This window comes from Carica papaya, chromosome 4 (assembly GCF_054855325.1).
Source record: "Carica papaya isolate Zhongbai chromosome 4, ASM5485532v1, whole genome shotgun sequence".
Taxonomy (NCBI): Eukaryota; Viridiplantae; Streptophyta; class Magnoliopsida; order Brassicales; family Caricaceae; genus Carica; species Carica papaya.
This window is the reverse complement of record NC_142312.1, coordinates 26,889,360-26,903,566: the sequence shown is the minus strand read 5'-3', so window position 1 is coordinate 26,903,566 and position 14,207 is coordinate 26,889,360. Positions and strand designations below refer to the sequence as shown.

Below are 14,207 nucleotides of genomic sequence, written 5' to 3'. Positions count from 1 at the left end.
ATATTTTTATTTTTCTCCTCTAAAAATTATTTTTAATACATTTTATAACTAATATTTTATTTAAAAATTATTATTAAAATAAAATAATAAAAATAATTATATTTAGAATTTGAAAAAGATTATTTCTTATATTTAACATGTGGCTATTTTAATTCACAATAATTTTATTAATATATTAGTGAAATAAATTCTCGATCAATTAATCATTATATGTTAATCATCGTCGACTTATATAAAGTGACAAATTTTTTATATTTTTAATAAAATTTAAATTTAACAAAACTAAGAAAATTATGTTTATAATTTTATCATTACTTATATAAATTGAGATTTGAAATATTAGGCTTATGATAATATCTCACTAATTTTAGTTTGATTTGATAACTAAATATGTTGAGGTAAGTGAAATCTTATTAGGAATGCAAAATAGGACAAAGCCTGACTACTCCATTTACCTTCCAATTCTCGATTCAACATATTAAGAGCTAAGGGAAATTTAATTATAACGGCTTGCGTGTTCATTGAAAATGATACGTCTGCATAATTATTTATATGTTATGTGTGTATATATATAATATTTTAAAGAATGTTGATGCAGTGCAGAGGATCACCGGAGGCGTTGAAATCTTCCAAACAAAAACGGGAATTCACAACAAGGATTACGCTTTGACTTATGATCAATCACCGTTATCTGACGGCTACGATTTCATCCTGCGTGGGCCATCCTAACTACCACCCAAGCTAGGCAGTTACTCCTCAGTTTTCTTACCTGCACTCGTCCACACTCTACCATCACCACCGCGATCCGTACAAAGAAAGAAACCGAGGAAACGATTTTTAATTTGTTTACGGAAAAAAGAAAATCCGATTAAATAAAAAGGACGGCTGCTCCTCTGTTGATACAGAGAACGCGAATGCACGGGAGCTCTCATTCGCCTTCTCACTCTTCAGTCTTTCCCACTCTCGTCACTAGATCTATTATGCTCTAGTTGTTTGGGATTTGAGGTCGACAGTTTTCCTCCTCCTATCTGATTTCCTCATTGTTTTCTGATTTCTGTTTGCCAGCCATGATTTCGACGAGCAAGATCAAATCCGTCGATTTTTACAGGTAACAACAGATCGCCATCTTATCTCTCCATTTTTCGCCATTAGTCTTCTGGATTTTGCCGTTGTATACACCGTATATTGTATAATATCACGTGGTTGCGTTACTTTAGTGGAAATGTAAGTTTCTCGTGATGAGAACGGGTTTGATCGGGTTCGAATTTGTTTGTTTAGCTTTCGTCTAGTCTAAGAGAAATCTGAGAATTCGTTGAGTGAATCCTTTGCTCAATCTACTAAAGTGAATTGAGGTGTGCTCCTTGCAATTGTTATATATAACAGCTAAAGAAAACTATATATCAATCTATTTTTCATTTAATAAGATATTATATTCATAAGCTGTTGATAACTATAAGCACTTTGAATATATCCCATCCAAATGCACTCACAGCGTAATGCTGGATAAGCGTGGATGACATTGGTCCATTGCCTTTCATTATCGCCAAGATGCTCATCTCTGTTCATCTCTCCACCCTTACTAATTGTAAATTCAAATATTAATATATCTTTTCTCTACGATATTCAGCTTCAGGGCAATATTTGTAAGATTATGTTTTTTTACTTTTTTGTTTTCCACAGGAAAATTCCACGAGATTTGACAGAGGCCTCACTATCTGGTGGAGGATTATCCATAATGGCAGCCCTCTTTATGATGTTTTTATTTGGGATGGTAAGCAGCCAGCTTGTTTTCTTGTGGCTACTCAAAATGATTTTTATGGGCTTCAAGGGTGGAGGATTTTTCATTTACTGTTGCTGCTGAAGATTGGCATTTATCCCTGACATGCCGTATTTTTCTTCTTTCTGAAGTTTCCATTTGTTTCTTTCATGAGCATTTGCTACTCTTTCTATTTGGTTCAATTTTCTATAAGTCTCTGTCTGCCTCAAATACATATCTTTATGTCACTGACCTCCGCTGATCCCTAATCTTGCTAATGCCTTTTTATTCTCCTTGTACCTTGGCTAAATCATTATTCTTCTTACAGGAACTGAGTAATTATTTAGCAGTCAGCTCCACTACTTCCATTATTGTTGACAAGAGTTCTGATGGGGACTTTTTGCGTATTGATTTCAACGTCAGGTAGATTACTGTCAAATTTAGTATTTGATACTTTAGCATGCTTTGGAAATTTTGACTCTAAAAAATTGAAAGAAAGGGGTTAATTTTGCATTAGCCATCTCTATACACCATCCAAGAATGAATAGCATATTCCATGTGGCAGGGTCTTGTTACTGATTCTAATACTTTATATTTGGAATTATGGGGCATAGGTTTACTGTAAAGCTGGTATTGAGGTGTGCTCTATCAAGAATAAGGAATTTTTTTTTTTAACTCCCTTTTTGAGAAGGGAGGAATTGGTTACTTGGTCTGGAATAAAGTCTTTGGTATTTTTTAGAAGGAGTTTTACCTAGAGTGCTAATCAAGTAATTGCAGGAAAATGATTGCAACCGTCTAAGTGTTGCTATGTAGATGCAAGCATTTAGAATGCTGACAAGGTGATGCTCAAATCTAGAGTTGACCTCATATTTCAGTTCAGTTGGGGTTGTGGTAGAAATAGGCATAGAGAATATACTTCATGCAACACACTGTCAGAGATTAATGTAAAAGCGAGTAAGAGAGAAGATGTAGGAATTTTCATGGGATTTGATAATGTGCCTACAACCTGTGATTTTTCATTATGAAGAATTAGAGTCCTATATTTAGGGGCTCAAGAAACGTAAAACTACAAGAATACCCCTCAACAGTATGAAATACATGTTACAGCCTACAGGTTCCAGATGACGGGAAGCAAGTTCTTACTTGACTGCCATGCGGGCTGTGAGGTTGCTTCAGTTTTTTAGTGCTTCAATTGCCTTTATATCCTGGCAATACTTTGCCGATTCTTTCTTTCAAGTTAGCTTTCACTTGGATATAAGTGTCCACAATACATAAGGGAGGAGGGTTTTATATTCTATATGTCAATCTCTTTCTATTTTCTTAGGATTCTTTACCTTCTTGATTGCTTATTTCTTAACGTTTTCTGGTCCAACACCTCAGTTTTTCCTGTGATGTTAATTTTTGCTTTCTCACTCTGTTGCCTGTCTTTACATTTTACATATAAATGTCAAGCGGGACTTTTTTTTCTTTTAAATTGACTAATAATTTCAATTCTTGTGCAGCTTTCCAGCTCTCTCTTGTGAATTTGCATCCGTTGATGTGAGTGATGTTTTGGGCACTGTAAGTTCTATCTTCCCATTTCTGTCATCTGGTTACCCTTAGGGAAGCTAAAGCCTAGATTTCTGGGTTATTTTTGGATACTTGTGGACCTGGGAATACTATGATGAATATTTTCAGCAAAATTTAACCAATTACTTCTATTGATTTTCAGATAGAGGTGGAATAAGTTATGTTGTGAGAGAAATGACTAAGATTGAGGATTTAAGTAACTGATAATCACTCGCTTAAACAGTTTTTCAAGCTTTAATCTTCATAAAGTATTCTTTTATGATAATGTTGGGGGATATTGAAGATCCTGAAAACTGATTTTTGAATTTTAGGAGAATAAGAGCCAGCAAAGAAAAAACCTTGATGATATTTGTCCTGATTTTGTGTCCTTTTATTTTCAGAACAGGTTGAATATAACAAAAACTATTCGCAAGTTTTCAATAGATCCTGATTTAAGACCCACTGGCTCTGAGTTTCACTCTGGAGCAGTTTCTAATTTCATTAAGCATGGAGATGATGTTCTTGAAGAATCTATTGAAGGTTCTGTACCACTACTTGGTTCTAACTTCGATAAGTTTTCACAGCAGTAAGTGGACTGATTCTGAATACTGAACCTGTATATTATTTGTTTATGACTTGTTTTATAGATAGTAATTAAACTCTTTTTTTTTTCTGTGCAGCTTTCCAATTTTGGTTGTCAATTTTTATGCTCCATGGTGCTATTGGAGTAACCGCTTGGTAATTTTGTTTTTCTTTCTTGTGATTTGAGAACAATGTTTATTTTTAAGCCATCCAGTTAGCTAATGAATTTTTATCTTTATATATACTGAAGATATCTGAAGTTAGTATTCCAAGGCTTTTATAAAGTTGGATTGAGTCATACAGAGCTATCGTAAAAACTAGGTCGGAACATTTCAGCTAAACCTCGAATATATTTCCAGTATTATTATTTGCAGTGAAGGATAATCACCTTATCTGCTCTTATAAAGAAAAAAAAAACATGGCTATCTGCTGAGACTTATTTGACATTAGTCATGCTCTAATGATATGCAGGCTTTTGGGAAGTGTATTAGCATGAGGTGGGATGAATTTTTATCTTTTTTGGGTCTATCGTACTGAAGGTAGGCTTTAGTGAGAGGGTGAATTTTTGGTAGTACAAATGTATGAAGGGGCCTCTTGTTCTCTTGCTTCCCGATTCTGTATGCCCTCAAGAAGGAAGGACACTTTTTAGTTTTTTGAGTATCTCTCCTCTAATACTGGGAAGAAGAATTATATATGAACCTCCCTACCTCCTTCCTTATGCTCACTGGATCCTTGGGAGGTGATGATGTGAGACAAATTGGGAGTAATTTGGCTACTTAGAGATTGAGGGATAAAATCTCGACATCACACTGAAGTTTCTTGTATATCATATCTAAGAATCTTAAACATCACATTAAGGGTTGGATTGCATCATGACCAGAAAATTGAGAAATTATCAAAGTACTTTATTGAATAATTAAATAATAATATCAAGGAAATTATAAATGTATTTATATGGTACCGAGTAGGTCTTTCTTGGACATGATTACTTCCTTGGATATGATTACACTAACAAATAATAAGACCAGTAAGGTTAGAAATACTACTAATAAGATAGGAAACACTAATATTAATAAAATTAGAAATAATTCCATTAATGCAAATAGAACAACTAAATACCAACAAGATTAAACCCTAAAATTACTAGAACTATAATAATATACTCTTAAATAGTAAAGTAGTTTTATGTGTAACAGAATTATGAGTTCTAATCTATTTAGTAATCCAACTAAATTCATTCTGCCTCATTCTCCCCTGGTTTGAGAAAATTTATCCACGAGTTTCAAAATGACAAATGAAGTAAAACGATTGATCTTCGAACTTGTCTATGGAAATTGAACAAACTTCATGCTCAGTCATTCTCTTCAATAGCAAAGATAATGGAAAATATAATGGTCTAGGAGTGTGAAATACTTTTGGGAGAATGAAATCAACATATTGATCAATTTGCATTTCAACTTCATCCTTGAGTTGAATGTCACTAGACTCAATTATTGGTTTATATTCCTCCTTGCATTGAACTTCTGTAGAGTTTTCTTTGGGAAGTGAAAGGTGTTGGGTAATCATAAAATCATATCTTTACTATTTTGTTAGTCTCTTTAGTTTGTTCTAATGAGTGCATAAATCAATCTAAAGAATTTCAGGTCCTTAGTATCCCCATGCTCTTTGTTTGGCTTCCATAGCCTTTATATGTGTGTGTATATATATATCTTCACCTTATGGTTTGTTTGGAAAAAATAGATTGTCAAGTTGATGGAATATGAAATTTATTTTTTCAATTAAACTTGAAAGTCTACTGGAGGTCAATTTTCAAGCTCCTAAATTGGATTTTTTATCTTCCCATAGTTGAACTAAGCGTGGATTTTCAAATAAATTCTATCTGATCATAGCTTTAATCCTGGTTTCCTGACTTTTTGATTCTATCGTCAATCTTCTCTTGTGCTCCCTAATCTTAGTATTCCTCTGCACCTTTTTTCCATCCTAGTACAAATTCCTTTAATTCTAACATAACCTACATCACTTACTATGAAATTTAGCTTGTGCTATATCAGATTGTGCCAGAAACCATACAATTGATGTCTAAGTGTTGGTACGTAACATGCAATGAGATCAGCACGTAGTTGAATCTAATTGAGTTGGCCATTTGTTTAGTAACTGTTTCTTTTGTTTGCTTTATAAAAGATTTTCCAGAAGTAGAAACTCTGTAGTTTGAAGAGCATATTATCTAGAGTGGAGAAGTGACCTAGCAAGCTTACTCCCATTGTTATTGCTCTTTATTTGCATTGGTGTGAACTGTGAAGGAATTGTAAGGTGGAATTGTTTGCTTGCATCGTGCTTAATTAGGTTTTATCTTCAAGTTGTTCTGTCATGATATCCTAAGAGCTTGACCATAAACTTTTGTTTCTGTTGCCTAATTATTTAATGTGTTTTCTTTATTTTCAGAAACCATCATGGGAAAAGGCAGCCAAAATAATAAGAGAAAGGTGGTTTGAATTTCTACTGTTTCCTTTTGTTGAAAATGAAATTAGTAGCTTATTTATTAACAGTTTTCTATCTGGAATTCTTATGAACACTTCTCTTTTTGCAGATATGATCCAGAAATGGATGGGCGTATTCTTATGGCAAAGGTTGATTGTACTGAGGAGGTTGATCTGTGCAGAAGGTATTTCCCAGGTTTATATATCCTCATAACATCTGTAAGTTTGTGTATATTTACCTTGTTGACAACGGAACTGTATAGTGGAGTTTCTGGGATTTGTTTCTTTAGGTTTAAATGTATTTTCATTCTTGTAAGATGCGTAACTGTATGCTTCATCCCACTATTTCTATATTTTTTAATAGTTATCCATTACATTTTAAGTTTAGTGTTTTATTGTACTAGTCTTTTTGTATTTTTTTAAATAAATAGTCTTTTTGGATTATTAGTTCCTCATTTTCAGCAGTTAACATGTTTTTTACCATGAATTTCAGAAATCACATACAGGGTTATCCATCCATTCGCATTTTTCGCAAAGGCAGTGATCTCAGGTAAGAATACATGTTACTGGGCATGTTTACTAGCTTTTTCCTTTCTTCTTAAGGAAAAACTTTGTTAACTTAAATCATTATGTTAGTCTTCTTCTATTTGATTCTTTTACTAGAACAATTTTCCTCACATGGCACAAAGTGTGTTATTGACTTTTTTTGTAAGAGATATTCTTTTGATTTTTTAAAGTGTATGTTCCTCTTTTGCATCTACAAATAACTTCCTCTAGCACAATAGAACATCACATCTCTAGTATATTTTTCTGCTTGAATATTCAGCTTCATCAAGCATCATAATACATCACGTGATCACCTTGTTTTGGGAGCTTAACTGATAGTTTTGTGGATATATACTTGGAACTAAGGTTGCAATTTTTGTGTATTGTTATAATCATCAAGTGCCTTATGTTTGTGCTGTGTATATACAAGTGGATTGACCATTGATATCTGTATCTATCTATTTTTATTTTTATCTCAAACTTCAACTGTGTACTAGAGAATTCTAATTCAAACTGCATTGTTTTCTTGTTCTTGTTGACTAATCCTTTAGTTAACTACTTTGGCTTACCTCTTTGGTTAATCACTTACATGGTTCCCTACTTATGTCACTTTGCTTGTCCAACTTCAGAGTTTGTTACTTTTTTATATAATTATGATTTAGTATATGACCGCATCTTGCCAGTCATGTGCTCAGCTTTAGGTTCTGGAAGAATATAGGCTTGGCAATCACATACTCCTTGCATATCCGGTGTATAACCGAACTTTTGGGGTCAAAATATTATTTTTTTTGTTCTTGTTCTTTCATCTCCATCATCCCTTTTACTCGTCATATTATAATTTATGTGGTTAATAGAATGCTTCACTGCTCATGGTCCCACACCCTACTAGTTTTCGACATTTCTCTTTGCTTTTATATTTTTTGCCTTGTTTCTTTAAGCCAATTCGTGTTAAAAAATCTCATAATATCTGTTTTGTGCTCGAGAGCATAAGTCTATTTTTTTATGCTAACTGTAGTGCTTTGGAGTTCTTTAACTTCATAAAAAGTAATTGATTCATTCTGAATATTGTTTCAAATTGCAGCTGTCAATTTCAGATTTTTCTTTTCAGTTATTGTTGAATAATTTCTTCTGTTACTTTCTTTTTCTATGTGGTTCTCACCTTCTGTCATTTTCCTTTATTTTCCGTCTGATTTTTCTTGTACTGTATTGTTCCCTGACTTTGATTTTCTTGCAGGGAGGACCATGGACACCACGAGCATGAATCTTATTATGGAGATCGTGATACAGACAGCCTGGTTAAGGTACAGGCTCTGCAAGTTTCAGTTGGCCTTTTCTGCACAAAATTAGTTGTGTGATAAATCGAGTATATGGTGCTGTTTATAGTCCTGACTAATTGCATCTTGGCTATCTAGTGTCTTAATGGTCTATTCTAAAGTTTTTGATTCTTTCAGACAATGGAAGATTTGGTTGCTCCTATCCCAGTGGAGTCTCAGAAACTAGCTCTGGAGGGTAAATCTCAAAATACAACACAAAGTGTCAAAGGACCAGCACCATTGACAGGAGGATGCAGAATCGAAGGATATGTCCGAGTAAAGAAGGTGAACTTTATTTCTTACATCCTTAACGTAGACATTAATTTTTTCTTGTTATGTTTAGCATTTACTGGCTTTTAGCATATGAAGCAAGAAGATAAGAGAGAAACTGCTAGGCTGGTTTAGTTTTAGGACTTTTCTGCCCTATTTTTTATTAAAGTTTCTTGCCTTGTTTCGCAGGTTCCAGGAAACCTTATAATTTCAGCTCGTTCAGGCTCCCATTCTTTTGATGCTTCGCAAATGAATATGTCACATGTCATATCTCATCTTTCATTTGGTCGGAAGCTTTCCCCTCGTGTGATGAGTGATATCAAGCGGTTGATACCTTATCTTGGTAGAAGCCATGATCGGTTGAATGGCCGGGCATTCATAAACCAACGTGATTTAGGTGCCAATGTTACTGTGAGTTTGTGACCTCAATTGATCCTCGGCTGTTTATTTAGCTTCATTACTTTCTGCATTGTTGATCATGAGCCTTCCATTGTGTTGTTATGCTATCTTGTTGAAGAGTATATATTTATGATGCATCAACGAGTTGATATGTACGGCCTTCAGGATCTGGTGAGCCTACAGACTGGTTTGATTTTTTGTTTATTAAACCTGCAGATAGAGCATTACCTTCAAATAGTTAAAACAGAGGTGATGACAAGATCTTCTCGCGACCAACCTTTAGTTGAGGAGTATGAGTACACAGCGCACAGCAGTTTGGCGCAGAGCCTTCATATTCCTGTTGCAAAATTTCATTTTGAGCTCTCTCCCATGCAGGTATACTAACTAATTAAATCGATTTTTACAACTTCAGCTCATGACTCAACTTCCATTTCTCATACATTTTCTCCTCCTTTCATCAGGTTTTAATAACGGAAAACACGAAGTCCTTTTCACACTTTATCACAAATGTCTGCGCCATAATTGGTGGAGTTTTCACGGTTAGTGTTTTTTATTTGCGAGCTTTTACTTTGTAACCCATTGATACAGTACTGACAGTTTCTTTATTTTTTTTTAATTTTTTTTTTTTTGTATTTCAGGTTGCTGGAATATTGGATTCGATTTTGCATAATACGATTAGGCTGATGAAAAAAGTTGAACTAGGCAAAAATTTTTGATAGGAAGATGAAAGGTATTAATCTGTAAAGAAATTCTAGTTTTCTTACACTCCCATTAATTACTAGTTTATTTGTTCAATGGAAAATGTCAAATGATGTTTAAGTTCCTTTAGTACATGGTGGGATAGCAGGAGTACTCGATTTTGGCTATCAGTTACTAACACGGAAAATAATTTAGTTAAATTTCTAACTTATATTTATATAGATATATATATATATAAACTCCCATACTTTTTTTAAGCAGTGGAAAAAATTAAAGAGGAGTATGAGTTTTGATGTGTTTATCAGAAAATGCCCAGCTTAAGGGATACCGAATATTTGAGGAGGTTAACATATGTTTTTATATATTCAATTTACTAAATGCAGATTGTATTCAACGTTATATCTGATCAATTGTTTGCATATTTTGATTTTATATATTTACTTAAAAAGTTATTATTTGGAAGATGATATACATAATTGCTTTTTTTTTTTTTTAATAATTTGAAAGACACATTGTGTTCATATGAGAAATATTATAACATATTTTTTTATTTTGTTTTAAAGAAATATATTTTCTAATATTTTTAATTAATAAATTATGTCGTAAATCTTACAACTCCATTTGATTTACGAATTTACATTTCCAGTTAAAAAATAAAATAGTCTTATATTTTTAATCCTATATAGACTTTCACATGAAAACTTTTTTACTTAATGCAATTTACACAATCTTTAGTAAAAACAGTACCTCGCATGAATATCATAATGTGAAAACATTATTAAAAAAACACATACGGAGTGTAGATGTGTTCCAAATATTAGATCAAATCGAAACCAGACTCTTTCACTTCATATTGATATTTGTGGATATATGGTCTTTAACTTCTACATTAGTATTTCTGGATGTGTTGCAAATATAGTCGCCCAACTTTTTTTCTTAATAAGAAATTTGCATTAAAACACACCAAAACATGCAACTTCATCACACAGCACATAATATTAGCCACAACAAGAGAACACTGTTGACAGATAATACACAGAGTCCTGAAGTATCAATATCATCGTATAAGTACATATGTATATATATATATATGTATGTATGTATGTATGTATGTATATATACGTGTGTTAGGGTTCGATAAATAATCCACAGTACTGAGAATTTTATTCCTTTTATCAATATTCTCATATACATACATACATATATATATATATATATGTGTGTTAGGGACAAGCATACAATGACTGTACATACAAGTGTCACTTATTCCTCTTCAACAGACAAACAAACAAACAATTATCAGATCTCCCAGAACGAAAAGTCCCATGAACAAATCAAAAGATTAAAAGAATAAATACGCAAAACCCATATTAGTTATAAAAATATTTAGAAGAAAATTGTTTAAACCACTAGAAGCAGAGACGAGGCAGCAACAAAAGCTCCCACCAAACCACTCAAGAACATGCTCATTGAAGAAGAAGCACCATTTGGTGGATGAGCCTCGTCGGCCGGAGCAGGAGCTGGGTTTATCGCTTCCACAGTCCCCGTGGGCGGCGTCGGCGCCCCTTCACCAGCAGGTGCAGGAGATGGAGCCACAGGCATGGACTCTGAAGGTGGAGGGGAAAGTGCTGGAGCTGTCTGGTTTGTGGAATTTCTCCTGTCCCCCATGACGACAACATGAAGCTTTTCGTTGTTGAGGCAGTTGTCTTTGTTTCCGCTGATGAAGTAGAAAGAACCAGAACGGTTGAAGATGAAGGACGTGTGGCCGTCGGTGAACTTGTCAATGGGTAAAGCGTCTGTGTCGCAGTTGTTGTAGGCGTCGTTTGTCACGACGAGAACTGAGTCTTGGCCTTCTGGGTAGACGAATACTGTATGCACGCAGTTTTAACTTGAATTCAAAATCTAGTTCGAATCAATGGGAAAAAGACTTATGTGATTTCTAGGAATTGGTTCTTAAGGACCCATATACATATATTTATACACACACACATGATGCACCGTTTTTGAATCAGAAAACCATCAGTAAGTCTTTCTCGGCAGTTCTAAGCGCCGGGAAAACGCAGATCTTGACATTTTGGTGAGGATTTTGAGAGAAATCTTTGTATATATCGCTTACAATGATACATTAAAATATTTATACTATATTTTGTCTGATGCACAAAATAAAAATCTGTCCAAAATTTTAGTAGTTACAATTTTTTATACAGGTATTGCAGATCTCCACTATATCAAAATTTAAAACTATAAATATGGTATTAAATAAGTTTATAAGAACTTGTGTTGTAGTTAACAGAGAGAGAAGAATTAAGAAACAGTGGAAGAAAAACTTACGGAGAGAGTCTCCGATGTGGAATCGGTTTCTTTCTGCCCATTGATTATAGCTGAGTGTGTTATTAGGTGGAACACTCCATCCCTTTGGTCCTCCAACTTGAAATTCTCTTGCACAAGCCTTGTTCATCAAGAATATCATACAAAAGACCAGTCCAAATAATCCATTAAATGCTTTGTTGAGTTGAATGTTTGATCTGGCCATTGGAAATAATGACCAAATGGGTACCTGAAATTTATAATGGGGACAAAAGAAAGGGAAATCTGAGATTATTTGGAGTTTGAGGAAGAATGGTGGAGGACTAAGGGGGGTTTTGTAGGCCAAATTAGGGTTTAGCTTTACAAGATGTGGCAGAGAAGCTTTTCCTCACTTTTCCATATTCTCTTTTATCTGGATTTCTTACCTTATAGTGCAAAGCATATATGCAGAGAATTAGGCTTTTATAATTTATTACAACTCTCTTTATTAGCTTCTTTAACTTAACTGTGGGTTTATACTTTGCTTGACCATTATGAAGCATATTCATGTCTTGTGAATTGGGTTAAACAAAAAACTACAGATGCCAAAATGCCATGCAAATTTGTTTGAGAGCAAATTATGAACTGGGTCTCTTCTGTTTCATTTTTCTAGTTTAATGGCAAGCTCAATGCAATCTGAAAGATTAATTTACTGAATTAGCAAGTGAAGTTTAATTAATTAACTTAAGTTTCTGATAACTGCAAACATTTGCAGCAAGATCAACTCACCCTGATATAACATATTAAATCTCTTGATCGAAGTACCGGAATTCCAATAATTTTAGAAGCTAAATCACTAGTACTTTGAAATATCAATTCAAATTGTTGGCAATATGTAAGCTATATATATGACCAAAGAAGTCTTCAGGAATTAGAACTTTCTGAATTTGAGATTTTCAATTCTAACCTTGGAATGTTTCATCTTTGCTACATGATCTCATTTGGTTATAACCGAATTTAAGTATTTACAGAAATAATAACTCTATCTATTGAGTTTTTTTTTTTTTTTGAGATATCTAAATAATCACGAAACATGTATATTTAAACTAATACTAATAGTTTTTATTTAAGAGTTCATAAACTAATGGTGTTTGAGTCTTATATAATTTTACAAACAGTAATACAATGCATGTCATTCCGATAACTTAATATTCATAGAGTTCTAAAATTTCATAAATTTTGAATTATAATTGGTGATATGATATTTTATATTAATAATAATATTAAAATTTTAGTAATAGAAACGCAATATATATATATATATATCTATATAAACTTGAACTTAAGTTGTGAATTATTGTAACTTGAACTTGATATGTAAAGTACCAAGAATTCGAACATAAAAATCAATTCCAACCCATTGTACTTAGACGCAAAACATCACACAATCATTAATAAATTATTTTAGTGAAAATATCGAATTATAACAAGAACGTTTAGCAATTAGTTATAATATTGAGTAATTTGAAAATTAAACTAACAACTTAAAACAAAAAAAGGACAATTAGGAATAAATATTTTATAAAATATAAATATTGTATTCTTTTAAAACTAAGTCAAACCGTGTGTTGACTCCATGGTTTAATCCAATTTTTATTATTATTTTCTAAAGTTATTTAAAAATTAAAATAACAAAAAAGGACAATTAGGAATGAATATTCTATAAAATATAAATAGTGTATTCTTCTAAAACAAAATTAAAACGTGTGTTGACTCAATTATTTAATTCAATTATTATTATTATTTTTAAAGTTCTATTTATAATTTGGCTTTCCCAAAATATCATTATTGGATGAAATAATTTTTCATTCAACCCAAAAAAAAAAAATTATTTGTACTTACATTTTAAAGTTATATATAGATTTATTGAAAATTTAATGAGAGAAAAATTATTAAATTTCTCAAAAAATAAAATGCAAAAAAAAAATTATTACTCAAATGAATTGATGATACAATTTAAATATAAAATATTAATTTAATATTTATTATGAATATAATAAATAATTTGATGTACAATATTTTTAATTTTTAAATATAATTTATCAAATATACTAATTAAAGAATAAAAATGGAATTAAAAATCTAAAGAGATATTAAAACCAATGAAGCAATCAAAATTATATGGTAATTTACTAATTAGGAAAAGTAAAAACAAGCCAATAAAAAAATTACCCTGCTTTAAAAAAAAAAAAAAGATTAAAAATAGATTTAAGAAAATAAAAATTAAAGCTTTAAAAGAAAAAAAGACAGAAAGTGTTAGAGATAGCGAGA

The 14,207-nt window shown here is 32.3% G+C and overlaps 2 protein-coding genes across 2 annotated transcripts; one reads left to right on the top strand and one right to left on the bottom strand.

Moving 5' to 3' along the window:
• The first annotated feature begins 857 nt into the window (after positions 1–857).
• PDIL5-4 (PDI-like 5-4) lies at positions 858–9,719 on the top strand. The gene is made up of 15 exons (XM_088218563.1): positions 858–1,108; positions 1,681–1,771; positions 2,085–2,179; positions 3,259–3,316; positions 3,706–3,890; positions 3,985–4,042; positions 6,329–6,369; positions 6,474–6,548; positions 6,857–6,913; positions 8,144–8,210; positions 8,361–8,507; positions 8,682–8,903; positions 9,108–9,266; positions 9,353–9,430; positions 9,530–9,719. Exons 1-15 carry the CDS (start codon positions 1,068–1,070, stop codon positions 9,605–9,607), a joined length of 1,452 nt encoding a protein of 483 aa, XP_088074689.1. The 5' UTR covers positions 858–1,067; the 3' UTR covers positions 9,608–9,719.
• Positions 9,720–10,723: 1,004 nt separating this feature from the next.
• ENODL9 (early nodulin-like protein 9) lies at positions 10,724–12,218 on the bottom strand. The gene is made up of 2 exons (XM_022037262.2): positions 11,922–12,218; positions 10,724–11,458 (listed from the first exon to the last, which is right to left on the bottom strand). Exons 1-2 carry the CDS (start codon positions 12,121–12,123, stop codon positions 10,992–10,994), a joined length of 669 nt encoding a protein of 222 aa, XP_021892954.1. The 5' UTR covers positions 12,124–12,218; the 3' UTR covers positions 10,724–10,991.
• Between the last annotated feature and the right edge of the window lie 1,989 nt (positions 12,219–14,207).